The sequence below is a fragment of the Grampus griseus genome (genome assembly GCF_964374135.1).
Source record: "Grampus griseus genome assembly, chromosome: 1".
NCBI lineage: Eukaryota > Metazoa > Chordata > Mammalia > Artiodactyla > Delphinidae > Grampus > Grampus griseus.
In genome coordinates, this window is record NC_139017.1 from 174,138,141 (window position 1) to 174,157,729 (window position 19,589).

General features: G+C 53.8%; 1 protein-coding gene across 1 annotated transcript in view; it reads right to left on the minus strand.

Moving 5' to 3' along the window:
• Positions 1–4,225: 4,225 nt before the first annotated feature.
• PLOD1 (procollagen-lysine,2-oxoglutarate 5-dioxygenase 1) overlaps positions 4,226–19,589 on the minus strand; it is a 28,324-nt gene continuing 12,960 nt past the window's right edge. The window contains exons 7-19 of the mRNA XM_082669223.1: positions 18,864–18,961; positions 17,900–18,001; positions 17,202–17,333; positions 15,598–15,719; positions 13,545–13,649; positions 12,988–13,113; positions 12,559–12,700; positions 11,820–11,933; positions 11,090–11,155; positions 10,342–10,446; positions 8,970–9,116; positions 8,076–8,201; positions 4,226–6,646 (exon numbers count right to left, since the gene is read on the minus strand). Coding sequence (XP_082525349.1) covers positions 6,491–6,646; positions 8,076–8,201; positions 8,970–9,116; positions 10,342–10,446; positions 11,090–11,155; positions 11,820–11,933; positions 12,559–12,700; positions 12,988–13,113; positions 13,545–13,649; positions 15,598–15,719; positions 17,202–17,333; positions 17,900–18,001; positions 18,864–18,961 — 1,541 coding nt within the window. The 3' untranslated portion in view covers positions 4,226–6,490. The remainder of the gene's footprint in view (positions 6,647–8,075; positions 8,202–8,969; positions 9,117–10,341; positions 10,447–11,089; positions 11,156–11,819; positions 11,934–12,558; positions 12,701–12,987; positions 13,114–13,544; positions 13,650–15,597; positions 15,720–17,201; positions 17,334–17,899; positions 18,002–18,863; positions 18,962–19,589) is intronic.

Sequence of the window (19,589 nt, forward strand, 5' to 3'; positions counted from 1 at the left end):
TATTTTAGACAAGAGCTCTCAAGAGTAAGACAGGAAGCAAGCCTGGGCCTGCCGCCCTTCAATTGACTTTGAGGAAGTGAGAACAGCAACAGTCCTTGAGCAGGCTACCTAACATACATCGTTTTGACTTTCACAGCGGTCCCAGTTGGCTCAGAGGGGAGATTACCCCAGCTCACATATGGCAGCTTACTAGGCCTCCTTATGTGCCAGGCACTGGGACACCGCAATAAGCAGACTCCTGATGGCCTCAACAACAGCAGGGAAGGCTCCAAGCCTGCGCTCTCAGGTATGGTACCCCTCCAGCCATATGTGCTACGAGCTCCTGAAATGTGGCCAGTGCAAACTGAGATGTGTAAGACTCGGTAAGAAAAGGAATGTAAACAATCTCATTGATATTTTTGTATTGTAAAATGATAGTATTTTGGATAAATTGGGTTAAAAAATATATATTACTAAAATGAATTTCACCTGTCCATTTTACTGTTTAAAATGTGGCTACTAAAAAATCTAAAATTACATAAGTGGCTCGCTGTGATATTGTGGTTTATAATAAGAACTATATATTTGGTCTTTGTCTACTGTGCCTGGCAGAGCTCCTAAAGCCCTGGTAATTACCTATATAAGAGCCATAGGGGCATCTTTTGTCATAATATTTAGTTTTGTCCTCAGTTTCTGAAACAGTTTCAGAGCTATTCAAATAAAGGCGAAATGAGTGTCTTTTTGTTATTCACATCTTTCAACCACACCTGAGTTTGTGTTAATGAGACAACTTTTGGAAAACTCCTAAAGATGGGGGCTGGTTGCCAGGGGAACCCAACCACGTGATTAGAGGGTTGCAACTTTCAGCCTCACCACCCCTCTCAACCTCCTGAGAGAGGAGTTGGAGATTGACTTGATCACTAATGGCCGATGGTTTAATCAACCATGCCTATATTCTCAGTGAAAGAAAGGTTCTTGTCCATGGCAGAAAGAATTCAGAGATGAGACAGGGAGGTCAAGAAAGTAAATTGAGTATTTATTTAAGCAAAAGTACTCTCTCAAAGGGAGAGCGGGCAGAGAGGTGAGTGGCTGCCCCGAGTTTTCTTGGCAAGTCGGTTATGTGGGGCGGAATATTCATTGCAGAAGGAAGGCTTGGGGGTCGTGTTCCCTGATTTTCATTCCAGCTCTACCTTCCCGAGGGGAAGAGGGATTTTTGTCTTTATTTAACCCTTGATTGGAAGTGTCGTGGCGCCAGTGTATGATGGGTATTTCTTATCTGCAAGGCTAATTTTTATTGTAATGAGAGCATAATGAGCAAAAGGTTACATCTGGACACCGGAGATTCCCACCTTTTCCCGCCTTTCTTTGTCTGCCACCCCAGGATATGTGCTTTCCTGTCAGTCTGGAGGTTCCTGCTTTTCTCTGTCTGCCTGTGGACCCCAAGATGCATTATTTCCTGCCATCTGGCCTGTGCTCCCCTTTCTCTGCTCACATCTAGCTACCTGCCTGTTTTTTTGGTGTATTTTTTAAAAAATAATTAATTTTATTTTTGGCTGCGTTGGGTCTTCGTTGCTGCGTGTGGGCTTTCACTAGTTGTGGCCAGCAGGAGCTACTCTTCATTGCGGTGCGTGGGCTTCTATTGCGGTGGCTTCTCTTGTTGTGGAGCACGGGCTCTAGGGGCATGGGCTTCAGTAGTTGTGGTGCTTGGGCTCAGTTGCTCCGTGGCATGTGGGATCTTCCCAGACCAGGGCTCAAGCCCATGTCCACTGCATTGGCAGGCAGATTCTTAACCACTGCACCACCAGGGAAGCCCTACCTGCCTGTTTTAACACCTATGTAATGAAGTCCTCATAAAAAGCCCTGAACTATGGTCCAGAGAGCTTCCAGGCTGGTAAACAAGTGGAGGTGCTGGGAGGGTGGCGTGCCCAGAAAGAGCATGGCGGGCTTCCCTGGTGGCGCAGTGGTTAAGAATCTGCCTGCCAGTGCAAGCGACATGGGTTTGAGCCCTGGTCCGGGAAGATCCCACATGCCGCGGAGCAGCTAAGCCCGTGCGCCACAACTACTGAGCCTGCGCTCCAGAGCCCACGAGCCACAACTGCTAAAGCCCGCGCGCCTAGAGCCCGTGCTCCGCAACAAGAGAAGCCACTGCAATGAGAAGCCTGAGCACCGCAACGAAGAGTAGCCCCTGCTCGCTGCAACTGGAGAAAGCCCACGCGCAGCAACAAAGACCCAATGCAGCCAAAAATAAATAAATAAGTTTATAAAAAAAGAAAAGAAAGAGCATGGAAACTCCTCACTCCTTCCCACATGCCTTGTCCTCTGCATCTCTTCCATCTAGCTGTTCCTAAGTGGTATCCCTTTATAATAAACTAGTAATCTAGTAAGTAAACTGTTTCCCTGAGTTCTCTGAGCCACTCTAGTAAATTAATCAAACTTTAATTTGATTAATTAAATTAAATTAAGGGGCTCATGGGAATCTGAAATTTATAAATGGTTCAGGAGGGGCTCATGGGAATCTGAAATTTATAAATGGTTCATCAGAAGCACAGGTGACAACCTGGACTTGCAATTGGCATTTGAAGTGGGGACGGTCTTGTGGGACTGAGCCCTTAACCTATGGGATCTGATGCTATCCCCAAGACAGCCTTTCTGTTTTCACTCAGAATTGGAGGACTGCTTGGTGTGGGAAAAACCCAGACACATTTGGTGACCAGAAGTGTCATTAAGTGGAGTATTGTGTGGAGTATAAGGAAAAACAATAGAGTTTTTCCTCTACATGAGGATTTATGGTTCACATTATTCAGTTGTACCTTGGTATCCGCAGGGGATTGGTTCCAGGACCCTCCTGGAACACCAAAATCCTTCAGTGCTCAGGTCCCTTATATAAAATGGCATAGAACAGCTCCTCCACGTCCAAATACGTATTTGGATAAGGAAGGCCAACTTTATTCCTACTGGACTGCACTGCTTTATAACCATGGTAGAATCTTGCCTGCGGACACCTTAAGAAGCAAATCGTTAGCCTCTGGACCAACCAGCTTATCAGTTCCCAGTGAGGTTGGTCAGAGGTAGCTGTCCCGCCCTTTCTGTGCTAAGTGAGTTAGTAGCCTCGCATCCTAAGAGTCAGACCCCAGACTGTGAGGCCACACTCAGACCTTGCCTCAGGGTGTGGCCAGGCCTCTGGATGTGGCACACACGGGGGCCTGTACTTGCTGCCTTGTAGAGCAGCTGTCTGTTTTCCTCCTCCAAGCTCCCTGGCCTCCCTAAGGGGACTGTCAATACTCCAAGGGCACGAAGTGAATTCCATTTCCCTTCTTCAGCAGAATCTTGCCCAAGTTAGGGCAAGATTCTGCCTGGAGGTTCTCCCCCTCAAACATCTGTCCTGTCCGTTCCCTCCTGCGAGCTCTGGCCTAGGCGTTGGCCACTTGCCTGGGCTGCTGCAGGAGCCTTGGAATCCATCCCCAGCCTCTAGTATGACCGTCCACCCAGCACCCTGCTTTCTCTCCGAAGCACTGCCTCAAGCTGTGAGGCCTCCAATAACAAGGCTCCCCTAGCTTGGCTGGTCGTGTGATTGTGGGGCTGCAGGGCAGGGGTGCGGTGCATTCGCAGGACATCTTTTCCACATTACCTGTTTCTATTTTGATGAACTTCTCCACGGTGGACATGAATTGCATTTATAATCAGAAAAAGGTTAACAATGAAAAACAACCCTAAGACACACACACACACACACACACACGTATAGCACAGACCATCTCAGAAAGGACACCCAAGAAACTGATTAGGCATGGTCACTTCTGGGGAGAACTGGGAAGCCAGGGGTGAGAGACGGGAAAGAGATTAAGATTTGCACTGTTTGAATTCACCATATTGTTTTTTTTTGCGGTACGCGGGCCTCTCACTGTTGTGGCCTCTCCCGTTGTGGAGCACAGGCTCTGGACACGCAGGCTCAGCAGCCATGGCTCACGGGCCCAGCCGCTCCGCGGCATGTGGGATCTTCCCGGACTGGGGCACGAACCCGTGTCCCCTGCATCGGCAGGCGGACTCTCAACCACTGCGCCACCAGGGAGGCCCCACCATGGGTTTTTTTGTTGTTGTTGTTTTTGTTGTTGTTGTTTTTTTACCGGTACACGGGCCTCTCACTGTTGTGGCCTCTCCCGTTGCGGAGCACAGGCTCCGGACGCACAGGCTCAGCAGCCATGGCTCACGGGCCTAGCTGCTCCGCAGCATATGGGATCTTCCCGGACCGGGGCACAAACCCGTGTCCCCTGCATCAGCAGGCCGACTCTCAACCACTGCGCCCCCAGGGAAGCCCGTCACCATGGGTTTTTTAAACACAAAAACTTATCTTTAGAGGGGAGGGATAAATTAGGGATTTGGGATTAACACGTACACAACTACTGTAAATAAAATAGATAAGCAACAAAGACCTAATGTATAGCACAGGGAACTATATTCAATATCTTGTAGTAACCTATAATGGAAAAGAATATACATATACCTGAATCACTTTGCTATATACCTGAAACATTGTAAATCAATTATACTTCAATTTTTAAAATTTTTTTTTAAAAACTTATCTTTAGTATATATATGCAAACCCCCTGAATGACTCCAATTAAATTAAGTCCAACTCTCCTTAGCCGGGGAAAATGGGTTTTGCAATCTGACCCCCTCCACCCCACCCACACGAGCCAACCTGCTTCTCAGATCCCACCTGTGCCTTCCCGGCTCTAGCCCTTGACCTAAAGAGCGTCTCTGCCTATTGGATACCTCCTTCCCCTCCAAGGCCCAGCTTCAATGGCATCTGCTAGCAGGCTTCTCAGCCTCAGCACTACTGATATTTGGGGCTGGGTAATTCTTTGCTGGGGGGCAGGGACGCCTTGCAGGATGTTTAGGAGCGTCCCCGGCCCCTACTCACTAGTGCCAGCAGCATTCCACCCCCCTTCCCAGGGTGTGACAACCCCAAATCCCTTCAGACATTGCCAGATGCCCTTGGGGGCAAAATCATCTCAGGTGAGAAGCATTATTACACACGCTGCTGGTCCCTCCTGTTCCCCACAGCAGTTCTTACAACCATTGTGGCACTTATCACACCCGTCTACACTGGGTCCACAGTGAACTGCATTTGGTTTTTTGTCCTCACCACTGATTACAGGATGCCTGGGGCGGAGGGGGGCGGGGACAGGGACCAGATTTCTGCTGAAATCATATTCAAATCCCTGTCCTTAGCACTTGTGTGACTTTAGGCCAATCACTTGGCTTCTCCAGGCCTACATCTCCTCATCTATAAAAAGATGATGCTAGCCCCTACCCCAGAGGACTGCGTGCGGAGCCGGCCTGACATGCACGATGCCCAGCCCAGAGCAGGGATGGATAGAGGTTACTGCTTATTATTAATAAATGCCCTGAAGTGTTATTGGTGCTACAAATCTGCCCAGGGTACGGTGGGGCAGAAGTTCACTGTTCCCTGACATTCATGTTTGCAAGAAGGGTGGTCAGCGAAGGCTTCGGAGGAGGGTGACACCAGATTCAGATCTTAAGAGATGACACAGTGTGCCCCAGGTAGCAGTGCCTGGCTTATACGGAGGATTTATGGAATATACAAAGGACATGGAGATCACATGTGACTGAGTGTGGGAAACACAAGTCACCCAATCTGCCTGACCCAATATGCCAAGTCACCCACGGCCGGCCTTCCTTGCCAATCGTTAGCTGTTAAAGTTTCTCCCTGCAGACACCCACCCACCCCAGCATCTCCCACTCAGTGGTTTGAATGACCTTTAGTAGAAACTCTCCTGTTTCTGTCTGTCCCTCTCTCTGGAGGCATTCAGGACAGGGTGACGCAGTGCAGTGTCTGGACATACCACTCCCTGCTCTGCGCCCCCAGAAAAGGTCAAGTAGAGGATGGAGCTGTGGCATCCGTGCATTTCCTGTCTCCCGGGAGGTTTTCTGAGTCACCATCTCCAAGGGACAGAGTTTTGCTCTCATGATAGGAGCCAGGGAGGATGGGGCTTCAGCAGTCCCACGGTCAGGGTGGGGACTTGAGTCTGATCCAGGTCTCGGTGTCAACCCTGAAGCTTGAAGCAGAAGTCCTCGGGGCTGCGGCTCTGCCGGGGAGAAGCTCTGGGGCGTGGCTTCTCACCCCGAGAGTCTCTCTGGGCAGCTGGGTCAGCCCCTCTTCTGCTCAAGTGTTGCCCCTTGGAAGAAGCAGAGGAAGTGGGACTGGGTTTTTCAGGAAGAGGGATGGGAAAGGACGAGTTGCTACAAAGCAGTGAAAGTGAACAGTTTCTCCCGGGGCTGTGTCCAGAGCACCAGGAAGGTCCCAGCCAAGGAGGTGTGCTCTGACTCTAGCCTGTGGCCCAGTCTCTCGGATGGCGGCTCCAAGAGCAATGAGAGGTCAGGAGCCTGGAGGCTGGATCTGGTTCCCTGGGACCCCGAGGTCCCAGAGGCTGCTGGGCAGCGGTTGTTGACAAAGAGGAAAAGGTCTGTGGTGGCCGGGCCGGGCCAATTAGGGATCGACGAAGGAGACTGCGATGTAGCGGGTGCCTTTGGTGGTGGGGAGCCCCTCGTGGTAGTGCGTGAGTCGCCCGGGGTGCATGAGAGTCCAGCCCTTCCGTGGGGCTCGGACGGAGCAGTTGTAGCGCAGGAACCGACAGCCTCCGCCCTGGGAGACAGGAGGTGTCAGTTCCCCAACAGGAAGCACCAGTTCCCCAATGGGACGCTGGGCCCTTCCCCTACTACCCCCATTCTCCCATCTGAGCCATCACAGCCAAGGGGTTCTCAGCACAGCCTGCCTGGGGATGCCTTGCAGAGCGATGGCCACGAGCTGCCTAAGGAAGACACTCAGCAAAGAGCAAGGGACCCAGAGCGCTGGCCTTGCAGGGAGGCAGCACTGGGCAGTGCCAACTAACTCTGTGACCAACCTGAACCTCAGTTTCCCCTTCTGGAAAATGGGCATCAAACTGTACAGGGTGGTAAGAATTAAATGAGATGATACAAGTAAGAGCTTAGGGCTCAGTTTCTCAACCTCAGCACTACGGACATTTTGGGCCAGATAATTCTCCCCCCCGTTTTGTTTTTTTTTTAATTGGGATAAATACACGTAACATAAACTTTACCATCATAGTCATTTTTAAGTGTACAGTGGTATTAAGTACTTTCACACTGCTGTACAGCTATCACCACCATGGGCCAGATAATTCTTTCTTACGGGGGGTGTCCTGGGCATTCCTGGCCTCTACCCACTAGATGCCAGTAGCACCCCCAGCGTTGTGACAACTTCAGGTATTACCAGTGTCCCCCCCAGGGAGGGGGGCAACATCATCCCCTATGAGAACCTTGATACATTGTAAACTCTCAAAAAAATGATAGGTGTTTTTATGGGTGTCCTTCACAGTGCCTGCTCAGGACCGAGTCCCAAAAAGCTCTTAGAAAATAGTAGCTTAAGGAGTCAATGAATGAATGAATGGCTGGCTCCCTAGTTGATCACACCTAGAGGCCTTCCCTGGGGCCCTGAGGCCCTCAACTGCTCCTTCGAAACCCTCACGTCTTCCTGGTTTCCTCAGCCCTCCCCTCTGGCCTCTAGCTTGTGCCCCGCACCTGCACTAACTCTGTCCTGTCATTCCCAAAGCTGCATCTTACTTTCAAGAATGATGAAAACCCTAAGCTTTTGATTACTAATAGCTATCATTCCTTGAGTACTCATTATGGGTCCATGTAAGCAATTACCTGGATGAACTCATTTAATTCTCACCATTCTATGGGGGCCCCTCTAGGTTTTCCCATCTAAGACGTGAGGAAACTGAGATGCTAAGAAACGTGCCTGGTTATATGTTACAGAGAGCTGGTGAGGGGAGAGGCAGGACCCAGGTCCAGGCAGCCTGGTCCTGGTCCTCCTGTGCTGCTGCTCTATTATGTCCAAAGCCTTCTTCCTCCCACCAAATTGTGCTCTGAACCCACCCCTTCCAAGAAGCCCTCCCCATGGACCTGGAATCCTGTCTCTCGGGTTCCCTGGCACCGGCATACCCTGGGCCCTTCTGCCCGACCACGCTGTGAGTACTCCCCAGCCAGCCCTCCCCCCGGCCCGCCCTCACCTCGTAATCCACCCCAGCCCGGTTCAGGGCAATATTAATGGTGAAGGTGGAGGCGTCATGGTGTGGCATCAGGGAGGGCTGCTCGTCAGGCTTGTAGCGGACGACAAAGGCCAGGTCGAACTGGGCCTGCGTCGAGGAAGCGGGACAAGAGAAGTGGAGTTAGAGAGAGGCCCCCGAAGGCCGGGAAAGGCAAGGGTGCATAGAAGGGACCCCTCATCCAATCGCTGGAACGTTAGCCGGGAGAGCAGTCTGTTTATGCTGTGTTCTCCAGTGCGTGGCACAGAAAAGGTTCTCAGTTAAAATGTGGGGAGGAAGGGAAGGAAAAGAAGGAAAGGGAAGGAAGGGGAGGACATGGAGGAAAGGAGGGAAGAGAGGGAGAAAGAGAGGATGGAGAGGACAGGAGGGGAGAAAAAGAAGGGAGGAAATGAACTTAATCCTCACGACCCGTCCTGGCTGGTGATTCCTTGAGGGTAAGGCCCAGGCACACTCAAAGCAGGTATTTGGAGAAAACCATTTAAAGAGGAGGTGACTGAGAGAAGGAGTGCAAAAGCCAAAGAGACAGTCAAAAGACACACGACAGAGGAGCTGAAGGAATGGGCACGCTGGCCAGCTAACTGGGGGCTTGTTTGGTGGGCTAGCATAGGAGTCACTGAGGCAGGATTTAAGTACACAGGGAAAGATGCAAAGGAGTGAGTCAGAGGCTAGAGGCCCAGGGGCCTTCCATTACCCTAGATGCCTCCCAGGGCCCCGCCTCACACCTGATGGGAGGAGACTTCACTCCTGGAGACCAAATATTCCATCACTTCTCCCCCGAGCTAGGAACACCCTCCTCCCCACAAGCCCCAGCCATTCCACCCCAAGCCCTCATCCTGGCTGCACCCCAGGCACGCCCACCCTGGTGTAGTAGCCCGGGTAGAGTTTCTCCGTCATGGGGGCGATGTACTCCACCAGGAACTTGTGCCACTCCCGCTCAAAGTTGATCTGGTTCATGTGGATGTCTATGGTCGGCACGTTTTCGTAGCCACCCTGGATGCGGTTGTCCTGGAAGTGACCAAGGAGAGTGTGGTAAGCAGAACTCTAAGATGGGCCCCCTGCCACCCCGCTGGAATTCCAGCCCCCTGGTGTACAGGCTCTGCCTAATCCTCTCCCTTTGACCTGTGAACCCGATGGGATAAGGTTAGGTTACAGGACAAAAGTGAAGGGGATGAGCAGATGTAATTAATGTAAGCAGTCTATTGACTTTGGGTTAATCAAAAAGGAACTCATCCTGGGTGGGCCCTTCAAGGAGGATCTTGAAGAGGGAGACTCTGTGTCCTGCTGGCCTGGAAGGAGCAAGCTGCCTGAAATTCTACACCTGCAAAGAAATGAGTTCTGCCACATGAGCTTGGAAAAGGACCCCAGGCCTCAGAAGAGACCCCAATCCTGGCTGATACCATGACTGCAGCCTTGGGAGGCCCCGAGCCGGACTCCCGACCCACAGAAACTGGGAGATAATAAATGGGTGTTGTTTTAAGCTGATAAACTTGGTGATTTGTTACACAGCACAGGAAACCAATGCAGAAGGCCACAGGTTAGCTGGGGCACTAGCATCCCAGGGCTGGCCCGGTCAGTGGAGCACAAGGGTTCACCAGACCTCACACACGGGCTACGTGAGTTACTGGGTTCTGCAGATGAGCTCTGCCACCAAGCATGTAGATTAGGCAGTAACCAGAACCACTGCTTAGTCAAGCTGCCAGCCCAAAGGTTAGCTGGTCTCTGAGGCACAGAGGCCCAGGGGCTCATGTGCCTTTAAAAATGGTTCCTGAACTTTCCAAGATGGGTGCAGGTATGAATCCCTCCTTCAGGGAGTGCACAGCCTGTCACATCCACCATGCCCCTTGCTTCTGCTGTCTGGTGAACTTGGCACTGCTGTCGCTTCCTAATTCTTCTGCGTCCCACACTTGCTCATTCCTCCCCCATCTCCATCCACGCCTCATCTGGGGAAGGAAGCTACATCATTCTAATGAGAAACCAGGAACTGGAAAACCTGCCATTGAAGCTTAAGGTAGCTCAAAGTCACCCAGCGGCAGTGGCAGCTTGAGGACCAACACCCCATCCCATTTCTCAATCCCTCTACTCCTCAGTACCTGCAGGCCCCCCTGCCAGTGCCGCCATCTCCAAGAGTCCCAGAGAGCTTGGCTGGCTTGCCAGGAAAAGAGCCCAGAGGGCAGGCATGGTGGGAGGGGCGGCCCCCATCAGCCGCGGTCCAGGCGCCTGGGACCCCTACCTTGTTATCTCCCAGAGACCACTGGCCATAGTGCTCCATTTCTCCCACCAGCTCATCACAGGCCGTCTCCGTGAAGATGGGGAACCAGTAGACGTCTGGGCAAGGCTGGGGAGGGCGGGGACTCGGTCACAGGGTCCAGAGTGGCATCACCACATTCTCCCTCTGCCCCCATGGCCCTCTGCAGAACCCATCACAGGCAAGGCCCATCATGTGGTCTATGCCCGGTCCCACACGCTCCAGTCTGTGGGCCCTCCATGTCCCCACCAGCGGCCCCAGGGAGCAGGGGCTCAGTGAGCTGCTGAAGGGAGAAGGAAGCAGAGCTCAGAGCTGGCCCTTCTCAGCCAGAAGCAGCCTGGGCTAGGAAAGGGACATGCGTATCCCCAGTGCCCCCAGGGAGCAGAGGCCCGCAGGCTCCGGGAGAAGCAGAGAAGCATTTGTTTCTCATCCTAGGCCCACGGTCCACAGTTGAGACCACATTTGGGGATATTTTCTTCTTTCTTGTTCAGGCCAGGGAGGAAGCGTCAGGCACCCCCAGGCCCCTGCAGACTCCAGTTGGAAAGTGCCCGCAAGAGGAGGGGGCCCATCCCACTGTCCATTCCCTCACCCCAAGCAGTGCCAGAGCATAGAAAGGTGCCTTCTCCCCGCCCGGGTCAGCCGGCTTTGCTCCTCTGCTGTCTGTCCCCCTCCCTGCAGCAGGTGCCGGATGTGAATCCAGGAGCTTTGTTCCCAAACGGCCTCCAGTCCTTACCATCTCCACCATCTTCCCTGCCAGGGCCTTGGTGTAGTTCTCGTGGATGTACTTCTCCTTCCAGTCCTGTGGGGAGTGGGAGAGGTGGGGTTCTCGGGCCTGCCTGGGCCAGCTCGGGCTCACCCCTTGTTCCACCGCATGCGCTGCTCCAAGATGGAGTTCTGCCCCGCAAGCCCCCTGGGGGGTGGGGCGGGGGGGGGTGGGGAGCCGGTATGTGCCTGTGCCACTGGGTCATGTGAGCTGATGGGCCCACAAGTGTGCCTGCAGGAGGGGGTGTCTGCATGTGCGTGTACACGTGTGTGTGTGTGTGTACAGGTCTGCCTGCAGGTATGTATATGTGCCCACATCAGCCACAAGCTTGCAACGTCTAGGGATGCTGTCATCACAACACCCTCAGAGGTGAGACAGGCTGGGACAGTACACCCATTTTAGAGCTAAGATAACCGAGGCTCCAAAGGTGGAGAGGCTCAACTAAGTCACAGCTGATGGACCACAAACCGCGGCCTCTGACTCCTGGTCCCTCCTCCACCAGACGGCGCTGCCTCTGGAGATATTCTCCTCTCCCCACTGAAATCCTGCCCAACAAGCCCCTGGGGCAGAGGGAGGCGGCGGGGGTGGGGGTGGCTTGGGGTCCCAGCCAAGGTCAGGCTGTGAGAGGGAGGCTCCTCAGGCCACAGGATCACCGGGGTCTCCTCCGCTCCCACCCCTGCCCACCCACGAAGGGCCTCACCTCGGGGTTGCTGAACACCTCCCAGAGGTCGTTATGGAGGTGGGTGGTTTGGTAGCTGTCCAGGGACAGCAGGTGGCCGAAGGCGTGCCGGTTGGTCAGGAACAGGAACACATCCTGGGGAGAACAGGCCGGATGGAAGAGACCCTCCCTCTCCCCTGCACGCCCCCAGGGGTGGGGTGGGGGGGCACGACTGCAGCCTCCTCTGCCCACCGAATTTGAGTTCACCTCATCTCCCCAGTGCCTGGATGAGGCCTGACACTGGGGTTGCAATCAAGGAAGACTTCCTGGAGGACTGAACAGGAATGAAAGAATGAATGTGCAAAAGAAAAGGATGGTGTTCTGATCCTGGAGTAAGTTGTGGGCACAGGGGAAACATTACCCTGCCGTTATAGTCTTTAAAATCACCACAAAATAATATTGGGTGGGGCACGGGGATAGGGTAAGGGCATCTCGGGCACATTACTTGGTGTAAAGGTGGAAAGTTTTAGGTAGAAAGTTTTCTTTAGGCTCTGTCGAAAATGTAAATAAAAGAGGTGGTGTGAAAACAGGTGGTGTGAAAAAAATGATCCTGCAGATCCCGAGGACCAGCCCTCATGCCCGGGGCCCCAAGTGCCCCCACCAGGGCCTGGCAGCCTTGAAGCAGCCCTGCTGGGATCTCAGAAGCTGCAGGGCCTATGGTGACAAGGTGGCCCATCTTCCCTGTCAACAGGCCTCTTCTGACTGCCCAGCCCGGGCTAACCTGCTGCCGGATATTGGCACAGAAGGCCATGTCCGGGTCCAGCTTGCTGTGGTGGAATAGGTCCATCTCCTGCAGCTCAGCCCGCAGGGCACTGCCCTTGATCAGGTAGATGTTTGAGATGTAGGGCACGTTCCAGACGCCGCTAAAGGAGAGAAAGGAAGATGGAGGGGGCCACAGGCGATGGCGAGGGGTCATAGTCTGGGGGTCAGGGGGAGGAGGAAAGGGGCAGTCACAGGCTGGGAGGGCACGATGGTGGTGATTTGATTCCCCCACCCTGGGCACATGGGCCCAGGATGACAATCAGAAAGTCCTTCTGTGTGTCTGACTGCAGTCTTCCTTTCTTCAGTTAAACAGGAATTTGACAGCAACAGGACAGGAATACTAGGGAGGGAAACAGATGAGGGTGCCCCCCGTCCTGCAGGTACTCACACACGCCGTCCCTGCACAATGTCCACGTAGTCCTCGGAGCGGGCGTAGTAGCCATCTGCACTCAGTGCCCCCCAGAAGTTCGACCACAGCCTCCCGTGGCGGGTCATCAACGGGGCGATGACATTCCTGGGGAAGGAAGCACCTCAGAGGGAGTCCCTCTGCCACGGGGAGGTTGGGGCAGACCCAGGTATGGGGAAGGGGAGGGACAGTGCCTTCACCCTGCAAGCACCTCCCTAGGGTAGGGCCTGGAGCTGGGTCTGGCCCATCTGGTGCCAGCTCCCTCCCACAGGGCAGCCAGGAAAGGCTGGGGGGGGCGGGTTGGGGGGATGGGAGTGGGGGGGTGAGGCTGGGGCTTGTGGCCGGGAGGTGGGGAACGTCCTAGACCAAGGTAGCCAGGCTGGGAAAAGCCTGGGGTCATAGGTGAGGCCAAGGCGGGGGAGGAGGAGAAAGACAGGGGAGGGGCTCCCACCCCAGGCCCAGGCCCAGGCCCAGGGACATCGTGAGCCCTGGCTCCGAGGGCCTGCTGTTCCAGCAGGCACAGCCCACCCAAGCCTCACTTGTTCTGTTCGATTAGCAGCTGCAGGGTTTTGGGCTCGGTCAGGGCCACATCGGCATCTATGCTGAAGTAGTAGGTGCAGCCACGGTCCTGCCGGCACAAGTCCCTGCAGGGAGGGGGACACAGGGTCAGCGGGGACAGGGTTCTGGCACCAACCTCCCCACCCAGGATCCCAGAGCTACCCTCAGGCTGCAGTCCCCAACCATTGCCCATATCTACGATCACCAGGTACCAGCCAAGGGTCTTTAGGGAGTTCAGGCCGGCCCTGCTGCAGGTTGGGACCAGCCACCTCCAGGTCCCTCCCAACTTTGAGACACAACCCCTGGGCTACGGAGCTGTCAAGACAAGGCCCAGAGCCTGGCAAGTGGTGTCTAGTGCCCTGAAAACCTTGCTACTGGCGAGAGCAGGCCCACAGACAGGTGCCTACACTGCCCGGGGCTGTGGGTAAACTGTTTCTGCCTTTCTGGAGGAGAGTTTGACAACTTGTACCCAAAGCCTTAAAAATCTCATACTAAGTAAAGTAAGTCAGACAGAGAAAGACAAATGTGATATCACTTATGCATGGATTCTAAAAAAGTAATACAAACCAACTTATTTACAAAACAGAAATAGACTCACAGACATAGAAAACAAACTTATGGTTACCAAAGGGGAAAGGGGAGGGGGAGAGATAGATTAGGAGTATGGGATTAACAGATACAAACCACTACATATAAAATAAAAGATAAGGATTTACTCTCCAGCACAGAGAACGATATTCGATATCTTATAATAACCTATAATGGAAAGGAATCTGAAGCTGTACACCTGAAATTAACACAATATTGTAAGTCAACAATAGTTACATAAAAAAAAAAAAATCTATGTTTTTTTTGTTTATCTGGTGCTGGGCTCAGCAAACTACGGGCCACAGTCCAAATCTAGCCCACTGCCTGGTTAGCTCGTGAGCTAAGAACGGTTTGTTGTGTTTTTTTAATTTATTTTATTGAAGTATAGTTGATTTACAATGTTGTGTTAATTTCTGCTGTACAGCAAAGTGATTCAGTTATATATATATATACACACACACACACACACACACACACACACACACACACACATTCTTTTTCATATTCTTTTCCATTATGGTTTATTGCAGGATATTGAATATAGTTCCCTGTACTATACAGTAGGACCTTGTTGTTTTTGTTTGTTTGTTTTGCGGTATGCGGGCCTCTCACTGTTGTGGCCTCTCCGGTTGCGGAGCACAGGCTCCGGATGCGCAGGCTCAGCGGGCGTGGTTCACAGGCCCAGCCGCTCCACAGCACGTGGGATCTTCCCGGACTGGGGCACGAACCCGTGTCCCCCGCGTCCGCGGGCGGACTCTCAACCACTGCGCCACCAGGGAAGCCGTAGGACCTTGTTGTTTATCCATCTTATAGATAATAGCTTGCATCTGCTAATCCCAAACTCCCAATCCATCCCTCCCCACCCCATCCCACAACTCTGTAAGAACAGTTTTACATTTTTAAATGGTTGGGGAAAACAAAAATCAAAAGAAGTCATGTGAAAATCCTATGAAATTCAAATTTCAGTGTTGATAAATAAAATGTTATTGGAGCACTGCCACGCTCATTCATGCTCCAATAGCCGGGCTGAGTGGTCACGGCTGAGCCCACAAAGCCAATTTACACAGACTTACTAGCTAGTCCTTTATAAAACATTTGCCAGTCTCGGATCTGGACTTTCTAATTCTTTTATAGTCAACACAAATTACTTGTTTGTTTTAATGATAAAGGAAAAAAAATCAGAGATTGTTTCTCTATTGTCAGCATTTATCTACTCTGGGCCTCCAGTCCTTCCTCTTTCTCTCATTTGCTTCCTGAATCCAATTGACAGTGCTCAGCCCCTCCCAGGAGCACCGAGGTTGGCTCAACTATTTCCCCATTTGAGAGATGGGAACACTGAGGCCCAGAGAGGGGCAGGACTTGCTGGAGACCACACAGCCTTCTGAACCTGTCTCCCCGCCTGGTGCTCCTGATACTGCAGCCCCTCTGCCGTGACCCCCAACTCACACGCCCATGTTCCTGGCGTCCGCGTTCGCCACCCGCACCTCGGGGCCCAGCAGTTTCACAGACACGTACTCGCTGCCATGCTCTGCCAGGAACTGCTCCACCTGAGTCTTATGTTGCTGCTCCTGGGGGTGAGGGGATGGAGGGTGAGGATGAGGCTTCACCCCAGGGACCACAGCACCTTCTGCTACTGCAAGCTGCTCTCCATCATTCCTGGAGCATCCCTGGCCATCTGCTTTCCTATCCCCAGAACTCTGCCCACACCAGACCTTCTGCCTGGAGTGCCCTTCCTGGCCATCCTTGGACCATCCTCCTCTGACCAGGCCAGGCCCACAGGCCTCTTAAGAGCCTCTGTCACCAGGACAGTGCCCCTCACCCCACAAGCCACACACCCATAGTCGCTGATTCTGCTGGGCCAGGGTGTGGCCCAGGGGGGTCTGCTTTGCTGTAAAATGCTCCAGGCGATCTTCAAAGTGCACTCTGAAAAACAGTTTATACCTGGAGCCCCTGCACCGGGAAGCGGAAGGAGCAGGGTGTTTAGAAACAAACCCAGCGTTCAGAGAGAAACCCAGCTCTGCTCTGATTCGCTGCATGAACTTGGACAAGTCACTTCACCCGTCTCAGCTTCAGTTTCCTCCTCTGTAAAATGGGAAGGTGATCATGCCTCCCTCACGGGGTCACTGCAAGGACTCAACAAGGTAGAGCACAAAGCAGGTCCTCAAAGACTGCCTGGAACAGTTCTCTTTTTCTATACAAAGTCACAGTTCATGCGTGTGAGGTTTGATGTCTCCAGGGAAGCTGGGAGCCTCCCAAGGGCAGGGCCTACACCCTCGTCCTGTTTCCAGGTGGCACAGTTGAATGAATGTCTGTGACCCACGCAGAGCTGAGCTGAGTGGGGGATCACAGGTCCCTGGGGGTGGGGTGCAGACAGTCAGGGCCGAGAGGTCTCGGAAAGGGGTGGCCCTAGACGGGGCAGCTGAGAAGACTCTAGGGAAGGCAAGGAGCCTAAACAGCAGGTAGAATTTGGAGAGCGTATCTGGCTTCTCTCAGCAAAAGCTGAGAGGTGGGACTTTATCTGGCTGGGAAGGAGAGGCAGGCAAGGGAGGGAGCTAGCCCTGCGAGCCACAAAGTAGCAGGCCTCCAGGCCCTCCCTGATTCCTCAGAAGGTACTCAAAGAATGAAAACCAATTTGACCATCACCAGGTCAAATCAGGAAAGACAGCCTGGACCAGGAAGGGAAACAATGACAATGACATCAGCTGAGAGCACCTACTATGCAACTTGTTTAACCCTTGCAGCAATTCTACGTGGCCTGCTCTAACATTATCCCTATCTAATAGACCTAAGAGATGAGAAAACTGAAGCCCAGAGAGGTTGAATAACATGCCCAAGGTCACACAGCTAATATAAGCAGTGATGTTGGGGTTCAAACCCGGCCAGTCTGACTCCCGAGTGAACCCAGCGACTGGGGATACAGCCCACTGCCCACTTCCGTTTGGCCCAGACAACCCTCGTTCAGTCACTTCCTCAGAGGTCTCAGGGCGTCTTGTGAGGCTGAGCCCTTGACCCAAGCCACACGGCGACCCCACCAAGTGCCTGCTACTCACATGGCTGTGAATGAAAAGCCGCAGCCGTTTCCGGGGGTAGTGGAGGCGCAGGAGACGCTGGAAGAACAGGGACAGGAACGGCGTGGGCTGTTCGATGAACACGCCAACCAGGACCATGGGCAGAGCTTCATCCTGCATGGGGAGAGGGCGGCACAAGAGTCCGTTGATGTCCAGCCACTGCGCCACCGCTGAGCCCCGAGGATGGCCTGAGGGATCTGGACCACAGGCAGACGCTTGCGGACTTAGCAGGAAAGGGGCCTGGGACGGGGCACTCCGAGCAGGATGTGCAGAGGCAGGGACTGGCAGGGAAGCAGCAGGAGGCCGTCCCTGCCGGGGACGAGAGCAGCGTGAGCCCAGACTTGGAGCGAGGACAGGTTGACGGCACGCCGTCGGGAGGGCTTGGCTGGCATGGGGTCTGAGGTGGGCCTTAAATGAGGAGTAAGTTTCGTGGGATGGGGAGAAGGCTGCAGGAGTACCCGAAGGACCAGGCAGAAGAAACCGGAACGTAGGCATCTGGGGGAAGCTGGAGCGTGTAGTTTGAGACGGTTTCCAGGAGGAGGTGCATAGGTGAGGCGGGGGAGGATGGAACCCCAGACAGGGAGGTGACCCCTTTACCTCCCACCAAAGACAACAGAGTCTCCAGAATCCACCATCCTCCCCTCCCCGAGGGATGGAACCCCGGGGTCCAGCAGCCTCACCCCGATGCCCTTGAGGCTGCGCAGGCCCTCATCACACACAGCACATCCCGTCTCAAAGGTCCAGAAGCGTGGGATGTAGTTGCCCAGGTAGTTCAGCTGCAGCTGTGGGGAGACGAGGGGTCTGAGAGGAAACAGGCTCAGCCCCCCCGCCCCCTCCAACCAACAAGGCACATCTCCCTGGGCCCCTTGTGGGCCTGCACCCCAGCCTCCCCTAAGGGGACAGAAATGTGGCTTTATTTGGGGTGGGACTTGGAGAGCATGTCCGTCCCCCTGGAGATCACCAAAGCTGCTCTGAGGGAGGGCCGAGGGAGGACTCAGCGCTCTGGTGCTTCTTCATCTTTGGATCTCCTGGGAGCTTGGAAAATGCAGATTCCTGAGCCCCACCCCTGCAGACATTCCAAATGAGCAGCTCTTGGGTGGCATCAGGAAATCTGCATTTGAACACCCTCTCCTTCCCCTCCGTCCACGTGATTCCGACGAGGGTGGTCAAGGACCACACTCCAAGAAATGTGCTGTGATCCAGGGGCCGTTCCCCAGGGTCCAGTTGGGTCTGGCCTGCTCCCCCGCCCCTTCTGTAGCTCTGGGAGCACAGGGAACAGTCTGTCCTGTTCAGGGCTGGCGAGTCCTCAGGCCCTGCTACAAACATTCAATCGATGTTTGTTGAATGTAGAAACAAGCCTGCCCGGGAGTGGCAGAGTACAGATGACTCAGGGCAGCCCAGTCTGGGCCTGGATACGGACAGGAGCCTCCTTTGTGGTCCAGCAGAGATGGACAGGGCATCACCAACCACCACAGTAAGGAGAGAAGGCACCATACTGAACTCAGATGTGAGGTCAGAGGCGATGAGTGGGTCCCAGGTGGGTGGCCCTGACCCCAAGGAGAAGCTGTGGTGTCACAGTGGGAGCACAATTGGGATTCTGGACCCCCATCCCACTCTCCCCCGGGAGCTGGGGCCCCTCCCTACCTTGGTAGGCCCATTGCCATGAATCAGGACTGGGAGGGTGTCGTAAGCCAGGTTCCTTGCTCTCACTTGGCCCATTTCAAACTTGAGCACCACCTCATCTGTGGGGGCAGAGAGCAGAGACGTGTCCAGCATCAGGCCCACAGGCCAAGCTCCAGGGCTCACAGGATGGGCTAGAATTCGAAGCCTCCCCCAGTGAGGCCCTGGGCTAGTCACTTCACCTCTCTGAGCCTCAGTTTCCTCATCTGTAAAATGGGGGTTAGAGTGGGAGGATTCCGTGTCCTGCGAGCACTTAGCACCACGCCTGGCACGTGGTAGGCATGGAATCCATGGCAACCCCTACTGTTTGTTATGATTACTTATTAGAGCCAGAAGCAGAGGATGGGAGCAAGCAAAGACCTGAAACATCCCAGCTCCAGGTGCAGTTCAACCAGCAGGGAGGCCTGGGTCGGGCAGGGACAGATCTTGTCCCGGTGGAGAAAGCCCCTGCAATAGGGTCCCAATACCCTAGCTCTGACCTGGTCAGTCTGCACGTAAGACGGCGGGTAGGACGCTGCCTTGCCTGACAGTTATAAAAGGCAGAAGGGCCTTTTCCCAGAGGCCTGAGAAGACGCTGGGCTGGGAGGCCTTTTGTGGTAGGTGATCATGTGATGGGAGCCCCTCTGTGCAAGCTCCCGATCCACCTAAGAGGTGGTCTGGGCCCAGCTTCTTAACATAGGTCCACAAACT